This window comes from Dendrobates tinctorius, unplaced genomic scaffold, assembly GCF_039654945.1.
Source record: "Dendrobates tinctorius isolate UK_male_01 unplaced genomic scaffold, ASM3965494v1 ptg000322l, whole genome shotgun sequence".
Classification (NCBI taxonomy): domain Eukaryota; kingdom Metazoa; phylum Chordata; class Amphibia; order Anura; family Dendrobatidae; genus Dendrobates; species Dendrobates tinctorius.
The window spans coordinates 4,210,001-4,230,337 of NW_027361989.1; the positions used below are offsets into that span (position 1 = coordinate 4,210,001).

General features: G+C 44.2%; 1 protein-coding gene across 1 annotated transcript in view; it reads right to left on the minus strand.

Annotated features, from left to right (window-relative positions):
* Positions 1-11,607: 11,607 nt before the first annotated feature.
* LOC141074076 (uncharacterized) overlaps positions 11,608-20,337 on the minus strand; it is a 42,223-nt gene continuing 33,493 nt past the window's right edge. Inside the window, exon 7 of the mRNA XM_073561593.1 lies at positions 11,608-13,103. Within this exon, the coding sequence (XP_073417694.1) occupies positions 11,839-13,103 (1,265 nt within the window). The 3' untranslated portion in view covers positions 11,608-11,838. The remainder of the gene's footprint in view (positions 13,104-20,337) is intronic.

Genomic DNA, 20,337 nt, shown 5'->3' on the forward strand with positions numbered 1-20,337 from the left:
AGACCACGGTTTGAGGCCTATGCTGGAGATTGGGTGTGGCCACCCTCTGGTGGCGCCGCACACTATCTCCAGCACAGGCTGCAAAACACCATCTTTCCTGCCAGCTGTGCGAGGGATGTAACGAGAGGGTGTAATGAGGGGGGAGTAATGAGAGGGATGCCGCCACTGGACCCCCGCCAGTACCCACCGCCTGACTACATGCGCGGGATCCTGCCGCTGCCTGCCCACCCACCTCTGTACAGTCACAGCTAGCAGGAAAGACTGCAGCTTGAGGCCTGTGCTGGAGATTGGGTGCGGCCACTCTCCTAGGGATGGGTTTCTTATTCTTGTTAAATTCTGTGTGCTACCAGTTGATTATCTTTGGCCATTGCGAGGGCCCTGTATTTTAACAGGCTTATTATTTCCCTTTTGTATATATATCTCCCTTTTGTGTGTCTTTCTGGGCCCATATGGTACTACCTATATGCTCTTTATAATTACTGAGCAACCTGCCATTCTAATTTTAAAAAATCTGGGCAATCCAAGCCTTCAATGTTAGCCATTGTGGGGGACCTGTATTTTACAGGCTAATTACTCTCCTCTTCATGCTTTTTTTTGTGTTCCTCTGGGCCCATTTGAAAGTATTTACTGTGTATGCACTTCATAGCTATTGAGCAACTATTTGATGTTGCTATATGTATGATATATATATGCTCTCTCTCAACACAGGAATTATTCTTGGTTATTTATAACATTCAGTCTATATGTGCAATACCATTGATGTTGGCTTGTGTGCACTCATTTTGTGCCATTGGGAGATTATTATGTCTGGAAAATCATTGCTTTTATTAAAAGGCATGATTCATTATAGGTCCTTGTGACGAACCGACGAGCCGCTGCCACCAAAACGTGGCTGACAGCGGACCCTGTGTCACCAGTACATCACGATCCCACCACTGACACGGGTGTATCAGCGGACGGAGGGATGCGACACACTGCTGGCACACGGCTATCACAGGCACAGTGAGGGCTTATCTTAGAAAGGAAGAACAAAGACGAAAGAATCTAATTAATAAAAATATTGGAGAAAGAGAAACCAATCACAAACTAAAATGTTTCTATACTAATGCACAAAGCATGGGCAACAAACAAGGAGAATTGGAACTACTAACACAGGAAAAGAAATATGATGTCATTGGAATCACTGAAACTTGGTGGGACAATACACATGATTGGAATACAAGACTAGAAGGATACAACTTATTTGCTAGAAACAGACTTGATAAAAGAGGAGGAGGTGTCGCATTGTATGTTAGAAACGCGTATATCTGCACAGAGATTGAAGCTTCAGAGACTGGGAGTTCTGTGGAAACTGTTTGGGTAAGAATACAAGGACAGAACAATGGAAAGGACACCATTGTAGGCATTTACTACAGGCCGCCTGTGCAAGCTGAAGATATGGATGAACTCTTTATGCATCAAATGGCCAAGTTCTCCAAAAAATATGACATAGTTGTCATGGGAGTGTCATGTCGGACGCTGTTCACACCACAGCGTCCGGCAGGCAGCGGTAGTTCCATCTCCGTCCACTATAGCCTCAGTGGCGCCGGCTTGATTTTACTCAGGTTATCTGGGGTTAATCTAGCTGGAAATCAGGTGGGATGTTTGGTCACGCCCACGGTCTTTAAATAGTCGTGCTGGCCTGTGGGCGTCGCCGATTATAGCTTGTGTTTTGTGCCAAGTGGTTCCGGTCTGGAGTGGAGGTGTTGGAGAGAGAAATTCATAGCTGGTGTCGTATGATCCGTTGTTACCTTTTCGTCTTCCTATATTTGTGCTTTGTTTTGCCCTGTTCACATTATAGTATTGTCCTGTGTGGTTGCGGCGCGGTGTGGTTTGAGTTCTCCCTGTCTGTCATTACTGTGTGGGTTTTGGTGGTTTGACAACTCACTGGGTGGAGGGTGGAGGGTTCAGCTTAGGGCTGAGCAGGAGATAAGGAAAGGCTGGAGGCTCAGGCATTTGCACCTTTAGCAAAAACCCTGGGTTGAGGGTCAGACAGGGTTTTCCCTAGTTTGAGGGACTCCGCAGGGGCCCGGGTTTTGTCAGCCTCCTTCGACCTAAGCCTCGCATAACATTATAATCGGCCCAGCATTTTTCCATGGATTCCATGACTTCCATAAACCGCCAGTTGGCGGCGCTGTCCGTACAGGTCACCGAGTTGAAGGGGGCAGTTCAGCAGCAGGGCCTGGTTGTAGCTAATGTGCAGGCGGCTTCTGCTGGTGCAGGTGCAGAGCCTAAGATTCCGCTGCCTGAACGATTTTCTGGGGAACGCAGCAAATTTGTCATATTTCGGGAGGCCTGCAAGTTATACTTTCGCATGCGCCCGGTCTCCTCAGGTAATGAGGCTCAGCGGGTGGGTCTGGTGTTATCATTACTGAGTGGGGACCCCCAAGCATGGGCGTTTTCCTTACCAGCCGACTCTGCTACATTTCATTCAGTTGAGAATGTTTTTTCAGCACTCGGGCTCATTTATGATGACCCCGACAGATTGGCTTTAGCAGAATCTAAGATCCGCGCCCTCCGTCAGGGGGAACGTATGGCGGAAGACTATTGTTCAGAATTTCGCCGTTGGGCAGTAGACACACAGTGGAACGACCCAGCGCTGCGGAGTCAGTTTATTCATGGGGTCTCACAAAGAGTTAAACAGGCCCTCCTGATGTATGAGACTCCTGCTTCGTTAGAATCTGCCATGAGTTTGGTTATCCGTATTGATCGCCGTTTGCGTCAAGGGGAGCAGGAGACGCTGCCTCTGGGGGAAAGCAGGGGTGCAAGTGTGGTTGCTGCAGGTGAGCCCACGGAACCTATGCAAATCGCTGGGGTATCACATGTGCAGCGTCGCGTTCCTGGGTTCAGGAAGCATGGAGCATGTTTTTACTGTGGTAAAAGAGATCATTATGTAAATGCTTGTCCTGTGCTACCAAAGAAAGTCGCACCGGTGGAAAACTGGTAAGCTCAGAGGGTATGGAGGAGGCGCAACTGAGCGTATGCATATCCTCCATGATGGTATCTCAATGTATGCTCCCTGCCAGGGTTATTATTGCGGGCAGAGAGCTACCAATATCAGTGTTTGTGGATAGCGGTTCAGCCACCAATCTCATGGATGAGGAGTTTGCACGCATGGCAGGTTTCAAGATCGAAAAACTCCCTCATCCTATTCGCGTGGTTACCATTAATGCAGCTCCCCTCCCACAGGGGGAGATTATTGAGTTTGTAGCTGAGGTTAAACTCCACATTGGGGTCCTACATTCTGAGTGGGTTACATGTAAGGTACTCAATAATCTCCCAGCACAAATAGTCCTGGGTTTCCCATGGTTGTCTAAGCACAACCCGGTGATTGACTGGAGAACCCAGGACATAGTCCAGTGGAGCAGTTTCTGCCAGGAAAATTGCTTGGCCACATGTGTGTCCGCCGTGAAGTCCAGCCTTCCGGAGGCATTGCTGGATTTTGCGGACGTATTCTCTGAGAGGGGTTGCTCAGAACTACCTCCACATCGAGCCTATGACTGTCAAATTAGGTTAAAACCCGGGGCTAAATTGCCTAAGGCGAGGATGTTTAGTATTTCTGGTCCGGAGAGACAAGCTCTTAAGGACTACATTGCGGAGAGTTTAAGTAAAGGGCACATCCGGCCTTCATCCTCACCTGTAGCAGCGGGGTTTTTCTTTATTAAGAAGAAAGATGGGGGGTTACGCCCGTGTCTGGATTTCCGGGAGTTAAACCAGATTACGGTCCGTGATCCCTACCCGATGCCTCTGATCCCTGATTTGTTCAACCAGGTGGCTGGTGCGAAGTGGTTTTCCAAACTTGACCTCAGGGGGGCATATAACCTCATAAGGGTCCGTCAGGGGGATGAGTGGAAGACGGCATTTAATACCCCTGAGGGTCATTTTGAAAGCCTAGTTATGCCACTTGGGTTGACAACCGCGCCTGCTGTGTTCCAACATTTCATAAATGATGTATTTGCTCATTTGCTGGGGAAATTTGTGATTGTGTACCTGGATGATATCCTTATTTATTCGAGCGACCAGGACACTCATTTAGAGCATGTCAGGCAGGTGTTACAGCTGCTCCGTGAGAATAAGCTCTATGCTAAGCTTGAAAAATGCGTGTTTTTTGTTCAAGAGTTGCCTTTTTTGGGATATATTGTGTCCGCTGCAGGGTTTAAAATGGATGCCGCGAAGGTGCAAGCGGTGCTGCGATGGGAACGGCCTGGTAATCTAAAGGCACTCCAGCGGTTCCTTGGGTTTGCCAACTATTATAGGAAGTTTATTAAGAATTTCTCTACTATAGCCAAACCGCTCACGGACATGACGAAAAAAGGTACCAATCTCGCTATCTGGTCTGAGGATGCGGTGCGTGCATTTGAGCTTCTGAAGAACCGTTTTGCTTCAGCCCCCATTCTGGTGCAACCGGACGTATCTAAACCTTTTACGGTGGAGGTCGATGCGTCTGAGGTGGGAGTGGGGGCAGTACTGTCACAGGGCTCGTCCTTGAGCAATTTGCGTCCATGCGCCTACTTCTCCAAGAAGCTGTCGCCGGCCGAACGGAATTACGACATCGGCAACAGGGAGTTGTTGGCCATCAAATTGGCTTTTGAGGAATGGCGACACTTCTTGGAGGGGGCGGCCCACCAGGTCACAGTCATCACCGACCATAAAAACCTGCTCTATCTGGAGTCGGCCAAGCGTCTGTCTCCCAGGCAGGCTCGCTGGGCATTGTTTTTTTACACGTTTTAACTTTCTGGTGACTTACCATCCTGGGGCGAAAAACACCAAGGCGGATGCCTTGTCCAGGTGTTTTCCGGGGGGAGAACCTCGGGAAGAGCCGGTACCCATCCTCCAGGAAGGTGTAGTGGTTTCGGCTCTCACGACTGAGGTAGAGGCGGAGATTGCCGAGGCCCAGGAGGAGGTACCACCAGGACTTCCCGCTAATAAGTCGTTCGTACCCCTTCATCTTCGTCTTAAAGTGTTGGGGGAACACCACGACTCGGTCCTGGCCGGTCATCCAGGGGTTAGGGGCACCTTGGAACTGGTATCGCGCCGCTTCTGGTGGTCAAAAATCCGGCAGGATGTGGTTTCCTACGTGACAGCTTGCATCACGTGCGCCAGGGCCAAGTCGCCCAGAACCCGTCCTGCTGGCACTCTACAGCCTCTGGGGATACCTAGTAGGCCATGGACAGAAATCTCCATGGACTTTATCACACACTTGCCTGCCTCGGCGGGGAACACGGTCATCCTGGTGGTGGTTGATCGATTTTCGAAGATGGCGCATTTTGTGTCGTTGCCTTCCTTGCCCAACGCGAAGACGTTGGCTCAGGTCTTTGTGCAGGAGGTGGTCAGACTGCACGGAGTTCCGTCGGACATAGTGTCTGATAGGGGTACCCAGTTTGTGGCGAAGTTTTGGAAAGCTTTTTGCTCACGATTGGGGATCAAGTTGTCTCATTCGTCGGCGTTTCATCCGCAGTCAAATGGTCAAACTGAGCGCATGAACCAAAATCTGGAGCAGTATTTGCGATGTTTTGTGTCTGACAACCAAGAGGAGTGGTCGACGTTCCTTCCCTTGGCCGAGTTCGCATTAAATAATCACCGCCAAGAATCATCGGGAGAGTCTCCGTTCTTTTGGGTTTATGGGCACCATCCTCAATTTTGTACCTTGCATCAGGGGGGCTCTGGGGGCGTCCCAGAGGAGGACCGGTTAGGAGTTCAACTATCATCGGTCTGGAGGAGTGTGAAACAGCGATTGCTGAGCATGAGTGCAAGATACAAACGTGTGGCTGACTCTAGACGCGTGCCAGGTCCGGACCTGTGTGTGGGTGATTGGGTGTGGTTAGCTACTAAAAACATAAAACTCAAAATTCCATCATTGAAATTGGGTCCAAGGTTTATTGGCCTTTTTAAGGTTGCTGCCATCATAAACCCAGTTGCTTTTCGGTTGGAGCTTCCTGCGGTATACAAGATACACAACGTGTTTCACAGGTCTTTATTGAAAAAGGTGGTAGGCTCTGTGGACACGACGCCGATGCCACCTCGTCATGGTGGATGGCAATTTAGAGTTTGAAGTCTCCAAAGTGGTGGACTCTCGAGTACTGCGCCGTACTCTTCAGTATTTGGTGCACTGGCGGGGGTATGGTCCGGAGGAGAGGTCTTGGGTTCCAGCCTCAAACATACATGCGGAGCGGCTGGTCAGTTCCTTTCACCTCCGTCATCCGGACAAGCCGGGTCCTATGAGTCTTGAGGGCCCTGGGGTCCCTCGTAGAAGACGGGGTACTGTCATGTCGGACGCTGTTCACACCACAGCGTCCGGCAGGCAGCGGTAGTTCCATCTCTGTCCACTATAGCCTCAGTGGCGCCGGCTTGATTTTACTCAGGTTATCTGGGGTTAATCTAGCTGGAAATCAGGTGGGATGTTTGGTCACGCCCACGGTCTTTAAATAGTCGTGCTGGCCTGTGGGCGTCGCCGATTATAGCTTGTGTTTTGTGCCAAGTGGTTCCGGTCTGGAGTGGAGGTGTTAGAGAGAGAAATTCATAGCTGGTGTCGTATGATCCGTTGTTACCTTTTCGTCTTCCTATATTTGTGCTTTGTTTTGCCCTGTTCACATTATAGTATTGTCCTGTGTGGTTGCGGCGCGGTGTGGTTTGAGTTCTCCCTGTCTGTCATTACTGTGTGGGTTTTGGTGGTTTGACAACTCACTGGGTGGAGGGTGGAGGGTTCAGCTTAGGGCTGAGCAGGAGATAAGGAGAGGCTGGAGGCTCAGGCATTTGCACCTTTAGCAAAAACCCTGGGTTGAGGGTCAGACAGGGTTTTCCCTAGTTTGAGGGACTCCGCAGGGGCCCGGGTTTTGTCAGCCTCCTTCGACCTAAGCCTCGCATAACAGGGAGATTTCAACTATCCAGACATTTGTTGGGAATCTCTCTCAGGCAAAACTAACAGGTCAAGGAAATTCTTATCCTCTCTTGCTGACAACTTTATCTTCCAAAAGGTAGGGGAGAAAACAAGGGGAACTGCTACCTTGGATCTAATCCTTATAAACAGGGAGGAAATGGTTGAGGAGGTAAAAGTGTCTGGGACCCTAGGAGGTAGCGACCATGCTATTTTAGAATTTTGGATAACTAGAGGAGGAAGACCTGTGAAGACTCAGACGTCAAGGTTAGATTTCAGAAAGGCAGATTTTAAGGGATTCAGAAAGAGAATTGGAAGGATCCCATGGCTGGATATCCTTAAAGACAAAAATGTCCAGGAAGGATGGGAAATCTTGAAAAATGAAATTCTCAAAGCACAATTGTTAACAATTCCGAAAAGAGGGAAGAATAGGAAGCATTTAAGGAAGCCAGGATGGATGAACACAGAACTTAAGCACATGCTAAAAAGGAAAAAAAAGATGTTTATAAAATGGAAAGAGGGAGGCATATCTAAAGAAGAATATAATGCTGTCTGCAGAACTTGCAGGGCACAAATCAGATTATCTAAAGCTGACAATGAATTGAGGCTTGCAAGAGATGTCAAAAGCAATAATAAAAGGATTTTGGGGATATGTCAAGAGTAAAAGAAAAGTCAAAGATGCTATAGGATTTTTACAGGATGAAAATGATGAAATGGTAAGACAGGATGTTGAGAAGGCCGAACTTTTAAATTCCTATTTTGCATCTGTTTTCTCTCAGAAAGGAAATGTAACATCAACTATTCTTCACTGTCCTATTAAGGGAATAGAAGAATCCAGGATATCTACAAACAGAAAGATAGTGAGGAAACACTTAGCTAACCTAAATGAATTTAAGTCTCCAGGTCCAGATGAATTACACCCCAGAGTACTGAAGGAGATAGCAGAAGAAATTTTTGAACCCCTCTCCATAATCTTTGAAAATTCTTGGAGAACAGGAGAAATCCCAGAAGACTGGAGAAGAGCAAATGTTGTTCCTATCTTCAAAAAGGGGAAGAAGGTGGACCCAGGCAACTATAGGCAGGTGAGTCTGACTTCTATACCAGGAAAGATCTTTGAACAAATTATTAAACAACATGTATGTCAGTACCTGGATAAGAATGAAGTGATTAAACAGAGTCAGCATGGGTTTGTAACTAATAAGTCATGTCAGACTAACTTAATTTCCTTCTATGACGGAATCACTGATTGGGTGGATCAAGGAAATGCTGTAGCTATAGTATATCTTGACTTCAGCAAAGCATTTGACAAAGTATCTCATACAATCCTTATTGAAAAAATGACTAAGTATGGAATGGACAAGGCAACTGTTAGATGGATTCATAACTGGCTTAGTGATCGGACCCAAAGAGTGGTCGTAAATGGCTGCACATCCAGTTGGAAGAATGTCTCAAGTGGGGTACCACAGGGCTCTGTCCTGGGCCCTGTATTGTTCAACATCTTTATCAACTATTTAGATGAAGGAATTGAGGGTAAACTGATTAAATTTGCTGATGACACAAAGCTAGGAGGGATAGCTAATACTAGAGAAGAGAGAGAGAGGATTCAAAAAGATATAAATAAACTGGAGAAGTGGGCAGCAACTAACAGAATGGTTTTTAACAGGGAAAAATGCAAAGTACTACATCTGGGCAATAAAAATAAAAAAGCATATACAGAATGGGAGGAATAGGCCTAAGCAACAGCACATGTGAAAAAGACTTGGGTATACTAATAGATCACAGACTGAATATGAGTCAACAGTGTGATGCAGCAGCAAAAAAGGCAAATGCAATTCTAGGATGTATTAACAGAAGCATACAGTCTAGATCACGTGAAGTCATTATTTCCCTCTACTCCTCTTTGGTCAGACCTCATCTGGAATATTGTGTCCAGTTTTGGGCATCACATTTTAAAAAAGACATCAACTTACTGGAGCAAGTTCAGAAAAGAGCAACCAGAATGGTGACCGGTCTGCAAACCCTGTCTTATGAGGAAAGGTTGCAGGATTTGGGATTGTTTAGTTTGCAAAAGAGAAGACTGAGAAGAGACTTAATAGCTGTCTACAAATATTTCAAGGGCTGTCACATTGTAGAAGGATCAACTTTATTCTCATTTGCACAAGGAAAGACTAGAAGCAATGGGATGAAACTGAATGGGAGGAGACACAGATTAGATATTAGAAAAAACTTTTTGACAGAGTGATCAATGAGTGGAACAAGCTGCCACGAGAAGTGGTGAGTTCTCCTTCAATGGAAGTCTTCAAACAGAGGCTGGACAGACATCTGACTGGGATGATTTAGCGAATTCTGCTTTGAGTAGGGGGTTGGACCATATGGCCCAGGAGGTCCCTTCCAACTCTACGATTCTATGATTCTAGTTATCCCACCGCTCTGGTGCCATGTGACAAAAATATCCAGCAAGCTATTCTCGCTCTAACAATTTACCGCAGGGGGGGTATTTTTGATGCCTCACCACTGCTAACAATCTTCTGCGAACTGCGGGGATTTATGTATATCCCACTTTCTCAGTTCCACTTTGGAACTCGCAGCTCTCCGGCGCCCCCTTACCCTCATGTTAGTCAGGGAACTGCACCTAGGATAATTAGTCGCCAGACGGGCTGCTTGTTGTGAACGGCAGTTAGGCTACTGCAGTGAGGGAATTATCAATGCTGTGGCCGCAGCCCCTCATTCAGCAATATAAGACCCTTCTGTACTGCCAGCTAGCTGCAACAACCGTGCACAATGTGCTGCCACCAGCTCCTGGTTTCCTCGCTTAAGTTATAGACTCAAGGGAGGGGTTCGAAGCTAACCCACACAGTAGCGTAATTATCTAAACAAGGCATAAAGTTTGTTTTCTTAGAGCATGTAGACAGAACTAATAGATTTTTAATCATTTATTCCCAAAATGAGGGCAGTGGTTATACAGATAAAAGATGTTATAAAATTGAGACACTAAATGTAGTTACAAATATAAAGCAAAAAATGGATGAACATAGAAAATACACTCACAGTTGTTCATGACTCTTTAGGCAAAACCATGTGGCTGAGGTTGGGGGATGGGCCGCTTAACCAAACGTCGCCACTCATCGGCACGTCTCAGGCACCAGGATTTGAGCTGAGCTGACTGGAAAATGGTAGGGAGTATCTTATAGATTAGGGTCTGTGACCTCACAAAATGGGTGGTTCGCTGAGGTCCAACCTCCCTCTCTCCAAGTTATGATTTGGCTACAAAACTTATGATAATCATATCTTAATGGGGGAAGCTCGTATGAACTCACCGGTGGTATCATGTTTCCCAGCGTAATGAGCCCATCGAGAAAACATCAAGAATGCACGAAATAGGACACTCCATTTGGGCACACTCCATATCTCAATTTCTGGAAGGATTAGGCTCATGAAAATTAGGGGATCAGAAAGCTGGCTTCGTGCCCTTAGCAGAAATGTGGGTTTCGTGTTTCTACCATAGAAGCGCCGCGTTCTATGACCAAATGATTAGATCTCCATTATTTCCTATGAGGGTAGCTGAGCACATGTTTTCAGAACAAAGACACTATTTCCACTCAGCTTAATTAACATTCCTAGCTCACAAGAAATAGACGGTTTCAGGTTTCCAGCAGCACAGGTCTGATAAGACTGAAGGGGGGTTGCGGGGGCTGCTGCAAACGCTGGCAGTCTACATTGTCATCCGAAGAGTAGCACTGGGAGATTTCTAGAAACATATCTTACAGAAAAAAACATCATACTTTACAGACATTGTATATCACAGTCCTTTTTGTATTTTAAATGTTTTTAATAGGAATTGTGTTTTTTCTTTTTTGGTGTTTGTACTATTATTGTCTAATACAGTGTCATTATTCTTTGCATATAATTGAGGTGCTCCTTTTCATATGGGCATGATCTTTTTCTTGCCTTCTTATATCACTCTCTGGTGGCGCCGCACACCATCTCCAGCACAGGCCAAAAAAGTCTTTCCAGCCTGCTGTGAGAGGGGAGTAACAAGAGGGTGTAATGAGTGGGGAGTAATGAGGGATGCCACCGCTGGACCCCTCCAGCACCCACCACCTGACTACACGTGCTGGATCCCGCCGCTGCCTGCCCACCAACCTCCATGCAGTTACAGCCGGCAGGAAAGACCGCGGCTTGAGGCGTGTGGTGGAGATTGGGTGCGGCCACCCTCTGGTGGCGCCACACACCATCTCCAGCACAGGCAGCAAAACGCCGTCTTTCCTGCCAGTTGTGACTGCACCGAAGTGGGTGGGCTGCCACCCCCAGCGCCACAAAGCTGCCCCTATCGTGATGTTACTGCCCTCCTGATGTGATAGCATCGGGCACACATCTAGTATTAGTCTCCTGATGACGCCTTCGGTGAGGACAATGAAGCCCGTAGAAATGAAGGGCTTGGAGAGTGAGTGTGTATATGTCACCTCACCCTATATACTGACCTGTGGGGTATATGTTTTTTCTATTAGTCACTTTCCGACTAACCTTCAGTGGTTGAATTATGGGTATAGTTTTACATTTGGAATTAATAAAGTTTAGTTTTATCCTTTTGTCAGCAAACACGAGGAATGACAAGAGACAACCCATTTAAGAAGATTCAATTTTGGTTAAAACTATTCCAACACTATGAACATAAAAAAGGCTTCTCCTCTATGTGACGTCTCTGATGTTTATTACCAGTTGATTTCCAAGTAAAATATTTCCCACATTAAGAAAATGAAAACATCTTCTCCTCTGTGTGAGGTCTCTGATGTCTATCAAGAAGTGTTTTCCGATTAAAATATTTCCCACATTCTGAACAGGAAAAAGGCTTCTCCCCTGTGCGAGTTTTTGGATGGCGATCAAGATTTATTTTCCCATTTAAAACATTTCCCACATTCTGAACATCAAAAAGGCTTCTCTCCTGAGTGAGTTCTTTGGTGTTTCGCAAGAGTCCATTTCTTGGTAAAACATTTCTCACATTCTGAACATGAATATGGCTTCTCTCCTGTGTGAGTTCTCTGGTGAGTAACAAGCACTGATTTATTTGTAAAACATTTCCCACATTCTGAACATGAAAAAGGCTTCTCTCCTGTGTGAGCTCTCTGGTGGTTAACAAAGTGTGATTTACGTGCAAAACATTTCCCACATTCTGAACATGAAAAAGGCTTCTCTCCTGTGTGGATTATCTGGTGCTTAACACAATTGGATTTATTGTTAAAACATTTCCCACATTCTGAACAGGAAAAAGGCTTCTCCCCTGTGTGAGTTCTCTGGTGGTTAACAAAGTGTGGTTTAAGTGCAAAACATTTTCCACATTCTGAACATGAAAAAGGCTTCTCCCCTGAGTGAGTTCTATGGTGAGTAACAAGCAGTGATTTACGTGCAAAACATTTCCCACATTCTGAACAGGAAAATGGCTTCTCTCCTGTGTGAGTTATTTGGTGTGCAACAAGATTCCCTTTCAGGTTAAAACATTTCCCACATTCTGAACATGAAAAAGGCTTCTCCCCTGTGTGAGCTCTCTGGTGGATAACAAATTGTGATTTAAGTGCAAAACATTTTCCACATTCTGAACATGAAAAAAGCTTCTCCCCTGTGTGAGTTCTATGGTGAATAACAAGCAGTGATTTACGTGCAAAACATTTCCAACATTCTAAACAGGAAAAAGGCTTCTCTCCTGTGTGACTTCTCTGGTGATCAACCAAATATGATTTTTGGTTAAAACATTTCCCACATTCTGAACATGAAAAAGACTTCTCTCCTGTGTGAGTTATTTGGTGTGTAACAAGATTCCCTTTCTGATTAAAACATTTCCCACATTCTGAACAGGAGAAAGGCTTCTCCCCTGTGTGTGTTCTATGGTGCTTAACAAGATTCTGTTTCAGGTTAAAACATTTCCCACATTCTGAACATGAAAATGACTTCTTTGCTTTAGGAGCAGTCTGTTTTTTAATGCCTCTTTTGTGACTTTGATTTTCCTTAGTAGTCAGTAATGCATCAGAAGATGGGACCTGTTTCATAGGATCAGATGACAGATCTTTGCTGTGAATGGATGATGATGTATCTGGAGTAATGGCATTCACTTCAGTTGTATCTTGTAGGATCTCAAGATTATCAGATTTAAAAGCTGAAGATGTCAACTGTCCCTCTGATCTCCTGGTACAGTCATCTGTGAAGATAAAAAACAGTTTTTTTAATAAAATATCCTTGAGTTTTATATTTTTGAATGTTTCTAGTTAAACTGTCCATAAAAATGGCAAGCTATGTAAAAAACTTTAATTATTTACCAAGACAATGACAGTTCACAGTCTAATAGAAAACCTTGTTGGATGAGCCAGTAGTGTGTGGTGTTCAACAGTTTGTTCATTCTGCCTCCCAAATATCGAATAAAAAGAAACCAATCAATGTTATGTAGGCGAAAATAAAACCAATTCTCATCTTACAAAAAACAAGTCCCCACTCAGGTCCATCATCTGTCAATGGAAAAACATAGGTTCCCACACTATTAGTGGCTCAAAGGCTGTTGAAAAGCAACAAGGTTTCCATAAACCAATCCAGCAAAATCCGCTCTCACTTCGGAGTCTTGCAGTGTGCGCAAACAACATTTAGGATCCCTGTATTTAGCAACATTATAGTGAGAAGAATCCACTTAATTTGCGGTGTGTCTCCTGGAGCACAATCTGGGCACTATGTGCTGGGTAATAAAATGGCAAATGTGTAATTTTTACTCTCCAAAATCCACTGTGTGTTAATTTCTGGAAAGAAGCTGTGGAGTCAAAATATTCACTCCTCCTACACACGTGGGTCAAAAGTGTTGTTACCCTTCATTTAATGACAGAAAAACCCACAATGGTCACAGAAATAACTTGAATCTGACAAAAGTAAAAATAAATAAAAAATCTATGAAAATGAGCAAATGAAAGTCAAACATTGCTTTTCAACCATGCTTCCACAGAATTTTAAAAAAATAAAACTCATGAAATAGGCCTGGACAGAAATTATGGTACCCTTAACTTAACCTGTTGTGAATTGTCTTGATCGGACTTCTGAGTCGGGGCTCCCTCTGGTGGTTACTGGGGTAGTGGAGCTGGCCAGTTTGATGGAAGTTTGCCACCTGACGACGATGATTGGGAACTTTGGATTACTGGCTGGGAGCATATAAGTGAGCAGGCTTTCCTTAGTGGTTGCTGGTGATCATTTTTCCTTGTGCATTTTGAGTTCTTCTGTCTCCTGCCTGATCTGCATGGTTCAGTTAAGCGATTCTTTTGATATTCCTTTGCATCTGATTTGGTTGCTTTCTACTTTTTGCTTTGTTGCGAGGGTTCAGTGTGCTCCCTTCTGGGGGCAGCGCTGGGCCCAGCGCCATATGTTACAGCTTGTGTCAGTTAGTTCAGTCCCCTGTTATATTAGTATCTTTTGCTTTGCTTCCAGTTCACACCAGAGTGCTGATCTAGCGGGGGAGAGGTCGTGTGGCCTTAGTGTTTTTGTATATCAGATGTATTGGATTTTTTAGGGTTTTTGTGTGATTGCAGACAGTATCTTTTCTGTCCTGTCCTATCTACACAGTTTGGGCTTCATCATTTGCTCAGTCTATTTTCTGCCTGCGTTTGTATCTATTCCTTTGGGGATCTACTTCGGGGCAGTTTAGATTTCACCTTTCTGGCTTTAGGTTTAATTAGCTCTTCGGCTGTACCGAGGCTTCTAGGGCATTGTAGGAACACTCCATGGCTACTGCTAGTTGTTTTGTTAGGATCAGGGGTCTGCAATCCGCTAAGTTACCAACCTCTCTGGTTTCCTGGTGGCTTAGCCTATTCCTGCCATCCTCCTCGGTGACCCATTCAGAACAGAATCACCAGCCAAAACTGTAGACTCTAAGGGGAACTCAAAAGAAGGAAAGAATTGTAAAAAAAAAAAAAAAAAAAAAAAGTGTCAGAATTTTGTAATCTATTTTTTCCTCTTTTACTCTGGGGATCGATCAAAATTTTTGAATTTTAAGAATAACTGTAAACTACTTCTTGCTTTGAAACCTAACTCATTGGGGAGCTCGGTGCAGCAGGTTAAAATTGTCATCTCCCTGCTGCGTGGCAATCCCCAGGATTGGGCTTCTTCTCTGACACCTAGAGATCCTATTCTGGCTAATGTGGATGCATTTTTTCAAGCCCTGGGGTTGTTGTATGATGAACCTAATGCTATTGATCAGGCTGAGAAAACCTTATTGGCATTGATCCAGGGTCAGGATGCTGCGGAGTAATATTGCCAGAAATTCCGAAAGTGGGCGGTCCTTACTAAATGGAACGATGATGCCCTAGCAGCTCTCTTTCGGAAAGGTCTGGCAGAAACCGTAAAGGATGTTATGGTGGGATTTCCTGTCCCCTCTGGTCTTAACAACTCCATGTCATTAGCCTTTCAAATTGATCAACGTTTACGTGAACGTAAAAGTGCGCGAGAGGCAGTGCTGCCTTTTGAACAAACTTCTGAACCCATGCAATGTGATAGGGTTTTGTCTATGGCGCAAAGTCAAGAGTTTAGAAGGCATAATAAGTTATACTTCTTTTGTGGAGACGCCTCTCATGTTTTTTCTGTCTGCCCTAAATGAGAAATACATTTTGCCCACTCATTTGCCGTGGGCAGTGTACAGCCTAAGTTCCTGTTGGTGGTTATCGTGATCTGCTCCTTGCCTACATTTTCTGCTAAGGCTTTTATGGATTCAGGAGCAGCTTTGAATCTGATGGATCTTGACTTTGCCAAACATTGTGGTTTCCCCATGGTGCCCCTACGGACCCCTATTCCCTTGAGGGGTATTGATGCTACCCCTTTGGCGGAGAATAAACCCCAGTTTTGGACCCAGGTGATAATGCGGGTCACCCCGGACCATCAAGAGAATTGTACATTTTTGGTGTTGCACAATTTACATGATATTATTGTGCTGGGTTTTCCTTGGTTGCAAACCCATAATCCTGTTTTGGATTGGAAATCTGTGTCTGTGGCGAGTTGGGGTTGTCAATGTGTTCTTAGTGACACTTCTGTTTTCTCCACCTCTCCCCAGTCTCAAGATGTTTCTGACTATTTGGCTGATATTTCTGATGTATTTAGTGAGAGTAAGTCTGGATCCTTGCCTCCTCATAGGAGTTATGACTGCACAATTGAGTTACTGCCCGATTGTAAATTTCCCAAGGGTCGGCTTTTCAACTTATTGGTACCTGAACATGATGCTATGCGATCTTATATCAAGGAATCATTGGAGAATTGTCATATTAGACCATCCTCTTCACCTTTAGGTGCTGGGTTTTTTTTGTGGCCAAAAAAGATGGCTCATTAAGGCCATGTATTGACTATCGTTCCGTTAACAAAATCACTGTTAAATATCAGTACCCGTTACCCCTGATTTCTGATTTATTTTCCAGAGTTAAAAGTGCCTGTTGGTTTACCAAACTTGACCTCAGAGTGGCGTATAATCTTATTCGCATCAAGCACATGGATGAATGGAAGACGGCATTTAATACTCCGGAGGGACATTTTGAGTACCTGGCGATGCCTTTTGGGCTCACTAATGCCCCTTCCGTCTTCCAATCTTTTATGAACGATATTTTCCGGGATCTTGTGGATAAGTTTTTGATCATTTATCTGGATGATATTTTGAATTTTTCCAGTGATTGGGATTCTCATGTGGAACATGTCCGGACTGTGTTCCGGATTTTGAATGGAAATACTCTGTATGTTAAGGGATCGAAATGTCTTTTTGGTGTACAGGGGATTTCGTTTTTGGGTTTCATTTTGTCCCCGTCTACTATTGAAATAGACCCGGCCAAGGTCCAGGCCATTTATGATTGGGTTCAGCCCACTTCTCTGAAGGCTCATCAGAAGTTTTTGGGTTTTGCTAATTTCAACCTTAAATTTATAAGAAATTTTTCTGGTATTGTTAAATCTCTGACGGATTTGACCAAAAAGGGCGCTGATGTGCTGAATTGGTCTCCTGAGGCTGTCTCGGCATTTCAGGAGCTTAAGCAGAGATTCACTTCTGCTCCGGTTCTACAGCAACCTGATGTTTCACTCCCATTTCAGGTGCAGATAGATGCTTCTGAGATTGTTGCAGGAGCCGTTTTGTCTCAAAGAGATCTGGTAACCTCTAAGATGAATCCCTGTGCCTTCTTTTCTCGAAAATTTTCTCCATCTGAACGTAACTATGACGTGGGGAATCGGGAATTGTTGGCCATGAAGTGGGCATTTGAAGAGTGGATACATTGGTTGGAGGGAGCTAGACATCAAGTTGTGGTCCTCACCGATCACAAGAATTTGATTTATCTTGAAACAGCCAAGCGCTTGAATCCTAGACAGGCTAGGTGGGCCTTGTTTTTCACACGTTTTGATTTTGTGGTCTCCTTTCTTCCGGGCACTAAGAATGTTAAGGCGGACGCCCTTTCTAGGAGTTTCTTTGCGGATTCTCTTGATGTGACCGAGCCTACTACCATTCTAAATGAGTGTGTAGTTTTTTCCACCATCTCTCACGATTTGAGATGTGCCCTGGAGGAATATCAGGAGGATAATTGATAATTATCAATTCTGTCCATATACTCTTCCCAGACGCCAGCTTCTTAACACAGTCACAGGCTATCCAGACTCTCTACTTTGTCCTCTTTGGCTAGCATTTAAATCTGTTTCAGTAAACAAGATTGTTCTGATGAAGGTCCTATAGTGGACCGAAAACGTTTAACCTTTTCTGTTTGGATGCACGAAATAAAAAGTATCTGAATATTTCACACATTGAGTGCCAAGATTTTTGTCGTTTTGGTATAAAAAGTTAGTCGTTTATTTGTTTCAGGCTGACACATATAATTCTTTTGTGTCATACAAAAGAGCCGGAAATGCAGATACTTGCCTTAAATATCAGGAAAAGGTCACTGAAAATCTTATTTTGAAAATTTTGTCCCCGCCAATCCTTTAGAATCTGAAGATGTCAGAAGACTCACTGAGCGACATTTTATTGCACTCATCCTAATAACTGAATCAAGAAAGAACCCCCAGAGAAGATGTCGTCTATGAGAGAGGAATGAGGCATGATATCCGCTATTATTACCCACAATGCCCATCATTGCCAGCCTCATGCCTCCATGACTGCTTTACAATCTTCCACACAGAACCACGTTTTTGAACTGTTTTGACATTCAAGCATTTGACACATTTGAGTAGAGCTGACTTAATTTCCGGGGGAAGGTGGGGGGAGGTCTCCAGAGACACAAGCTGGGCATAACATATTGGGCACTACAATGATATTTTGCTCTAAAACTTTCACTACGTGTTTACGGATATCATCCATGTAGTGAAAATGGTCACTATATTCATTGATGAATTCCTAGAGGGGTGTCATTATGAAAATGGGGTCACTTCAGGGGGATTCTGTTGCTCTGGCACTTAGCGGCTCTCCAAAGTGCCATAACAGCAGAATCCCCCCTGAAGTAACCTAATTTTGGAAATGACACCCCTCTGGGAATTGGAAATGACCCCCTCTGCGAATTGACCTATGGGTGTAGTGACCATTTACCTATCTACCTATTTTCCAATGTAAAATCTAGTGTTAAAACAACATCTTAGTGGTAAAAATGTAATTATTTTGTCTTCACTGGCCAATGGTATAATTGTCTATGGAACAGCTGTGGGGTCAGTATGCTCACTGCACCACCAGAAGAATTCATTCAGGGAAGTATTTGGTAAAATGCAGTCACTTTTGGGGGCTTATGCTGTTCTGGCACCTCAGGGGCTATGACAATGTGACATGTCACCTACAAACAATTCCAGCAAAATCCACTCTCCAATATGGCACTCCTTCCCTTCCAAGCTCTGCCATGCGCCCAAACAGTGGTATTCTCCCACATATGGGGTATCGGCGTGCTCAGGAGAAATTGCACAATAAATTGTATGGAGAAATTTCTCCTTTTACCCTTATGAAAATGCAAAATATGGAGCTAAAAAGATTTGTGAAAAATTTTATTTTTTTATTTCCACGGCTCTACGTTATAAACTTCTGTGAAGCACCTGTGGGTTCAAGGTGCTCAATACAAATCTGGATAAGTTCCCTAAGGGGTCTAGTTTCTAAAATGGGGTCCCTTGTTGGGGGGTTTCCACTGTATAGGCACATCAGGGGCTCTTGAAACATGACATGGCAACAGCTAATTATTTCAGCATATTTTACATTAAAAAAATCAAATGGCGCGCCTTTCCTTCCGAGCCCTTCCGTGCGCCCAAACAGTAGATTTCCCCCACATATGGGGTATTGGAATGCTCAGGAGAAATTGCAAAACAAAATTTATAGTCCATTTTCTCATGTTACCCTTGCGAAAGTGAAAAAAAATTAGGTCTAAAGGAAAATTTTTGTGAAAGAAAAGTAAATGTTTATTTTTTCTTTCCACATTCCACTCATTCTTGTGAAGCACCTGAAGGGTTAATAAACTTCTTGAATGTGGTTTTGAGTCCCTTTAGGGGTGCAGTTTTTAGAATGGTGTCACTTTTGGGTATTTTCGGTCCTATTGACCCCCCAAACTCACTTCAAATGTGAGGTGGTCCCTAAAAAAATGGTTTTGTAAATTTTGTTGTAAAAATATTCTCAGAATTAGAGATGAGCGACTTTTCCCTTTTTAGGGTCGAGTCGGGTTTCATGAAACCTGACTTTCTCAATAGTCGGTTCGACCAAAATCGGCCGACTTTCATGAAAAGTCGGTGAAACAAGTTGTGAAACACGAAACCCAATGCAAGTCAATGGAGAAGAAAAGTCGGCAGGACTGTAAACACACCTGGCATAAGAAGAAGAAGATGATGAAGAAGAAGAAGATGAAGAAGATGATGAAGATGGAGAAGATGAAGAAGATGATGAAGAAGATGGAGAAGATGAAGAAGATGATAATGGAGAAGATGAATAAGAAGATGAAAAAGCCTTCTCCTTCTTCTTCATCTTCTCCATCATCTTCTCCTTCTTCATCTTCTTCATATTCTCCATCATCTTCTTCTCCTTCTTCATCTTCTTCTTCATCATCTTCTCCATCTTCTTCATCATCTTCTTCATCTTCTTCTTCTTCTTCTCCTTCTTCTTCTCCTTCTTTTCCATCTTCTTCATCATCTTCGCCATCTTCTTCATCATCTTCTCCATCTTCTTCCTCATCTTCTTCTTCATCTTCTCCATCTTCTTCATCATCTTCTTCTCCATCTTCTCCATCTTCTTCATCATCTTCTTCTCCATCTTCTCCATCTTCTTCATCATCTTCTTCTCCATCTTCTTCATCTTCTTCTCCATCTTCTCCATCTCCTTCATCATCTACTTCTCCATCGTCTTCATCTTCTTCATCATCTTCTCCATCTTCATCATCTTCATCATCTTCATCTTCTTCTCCATCTTCTTCATCATCTTCTTCTTC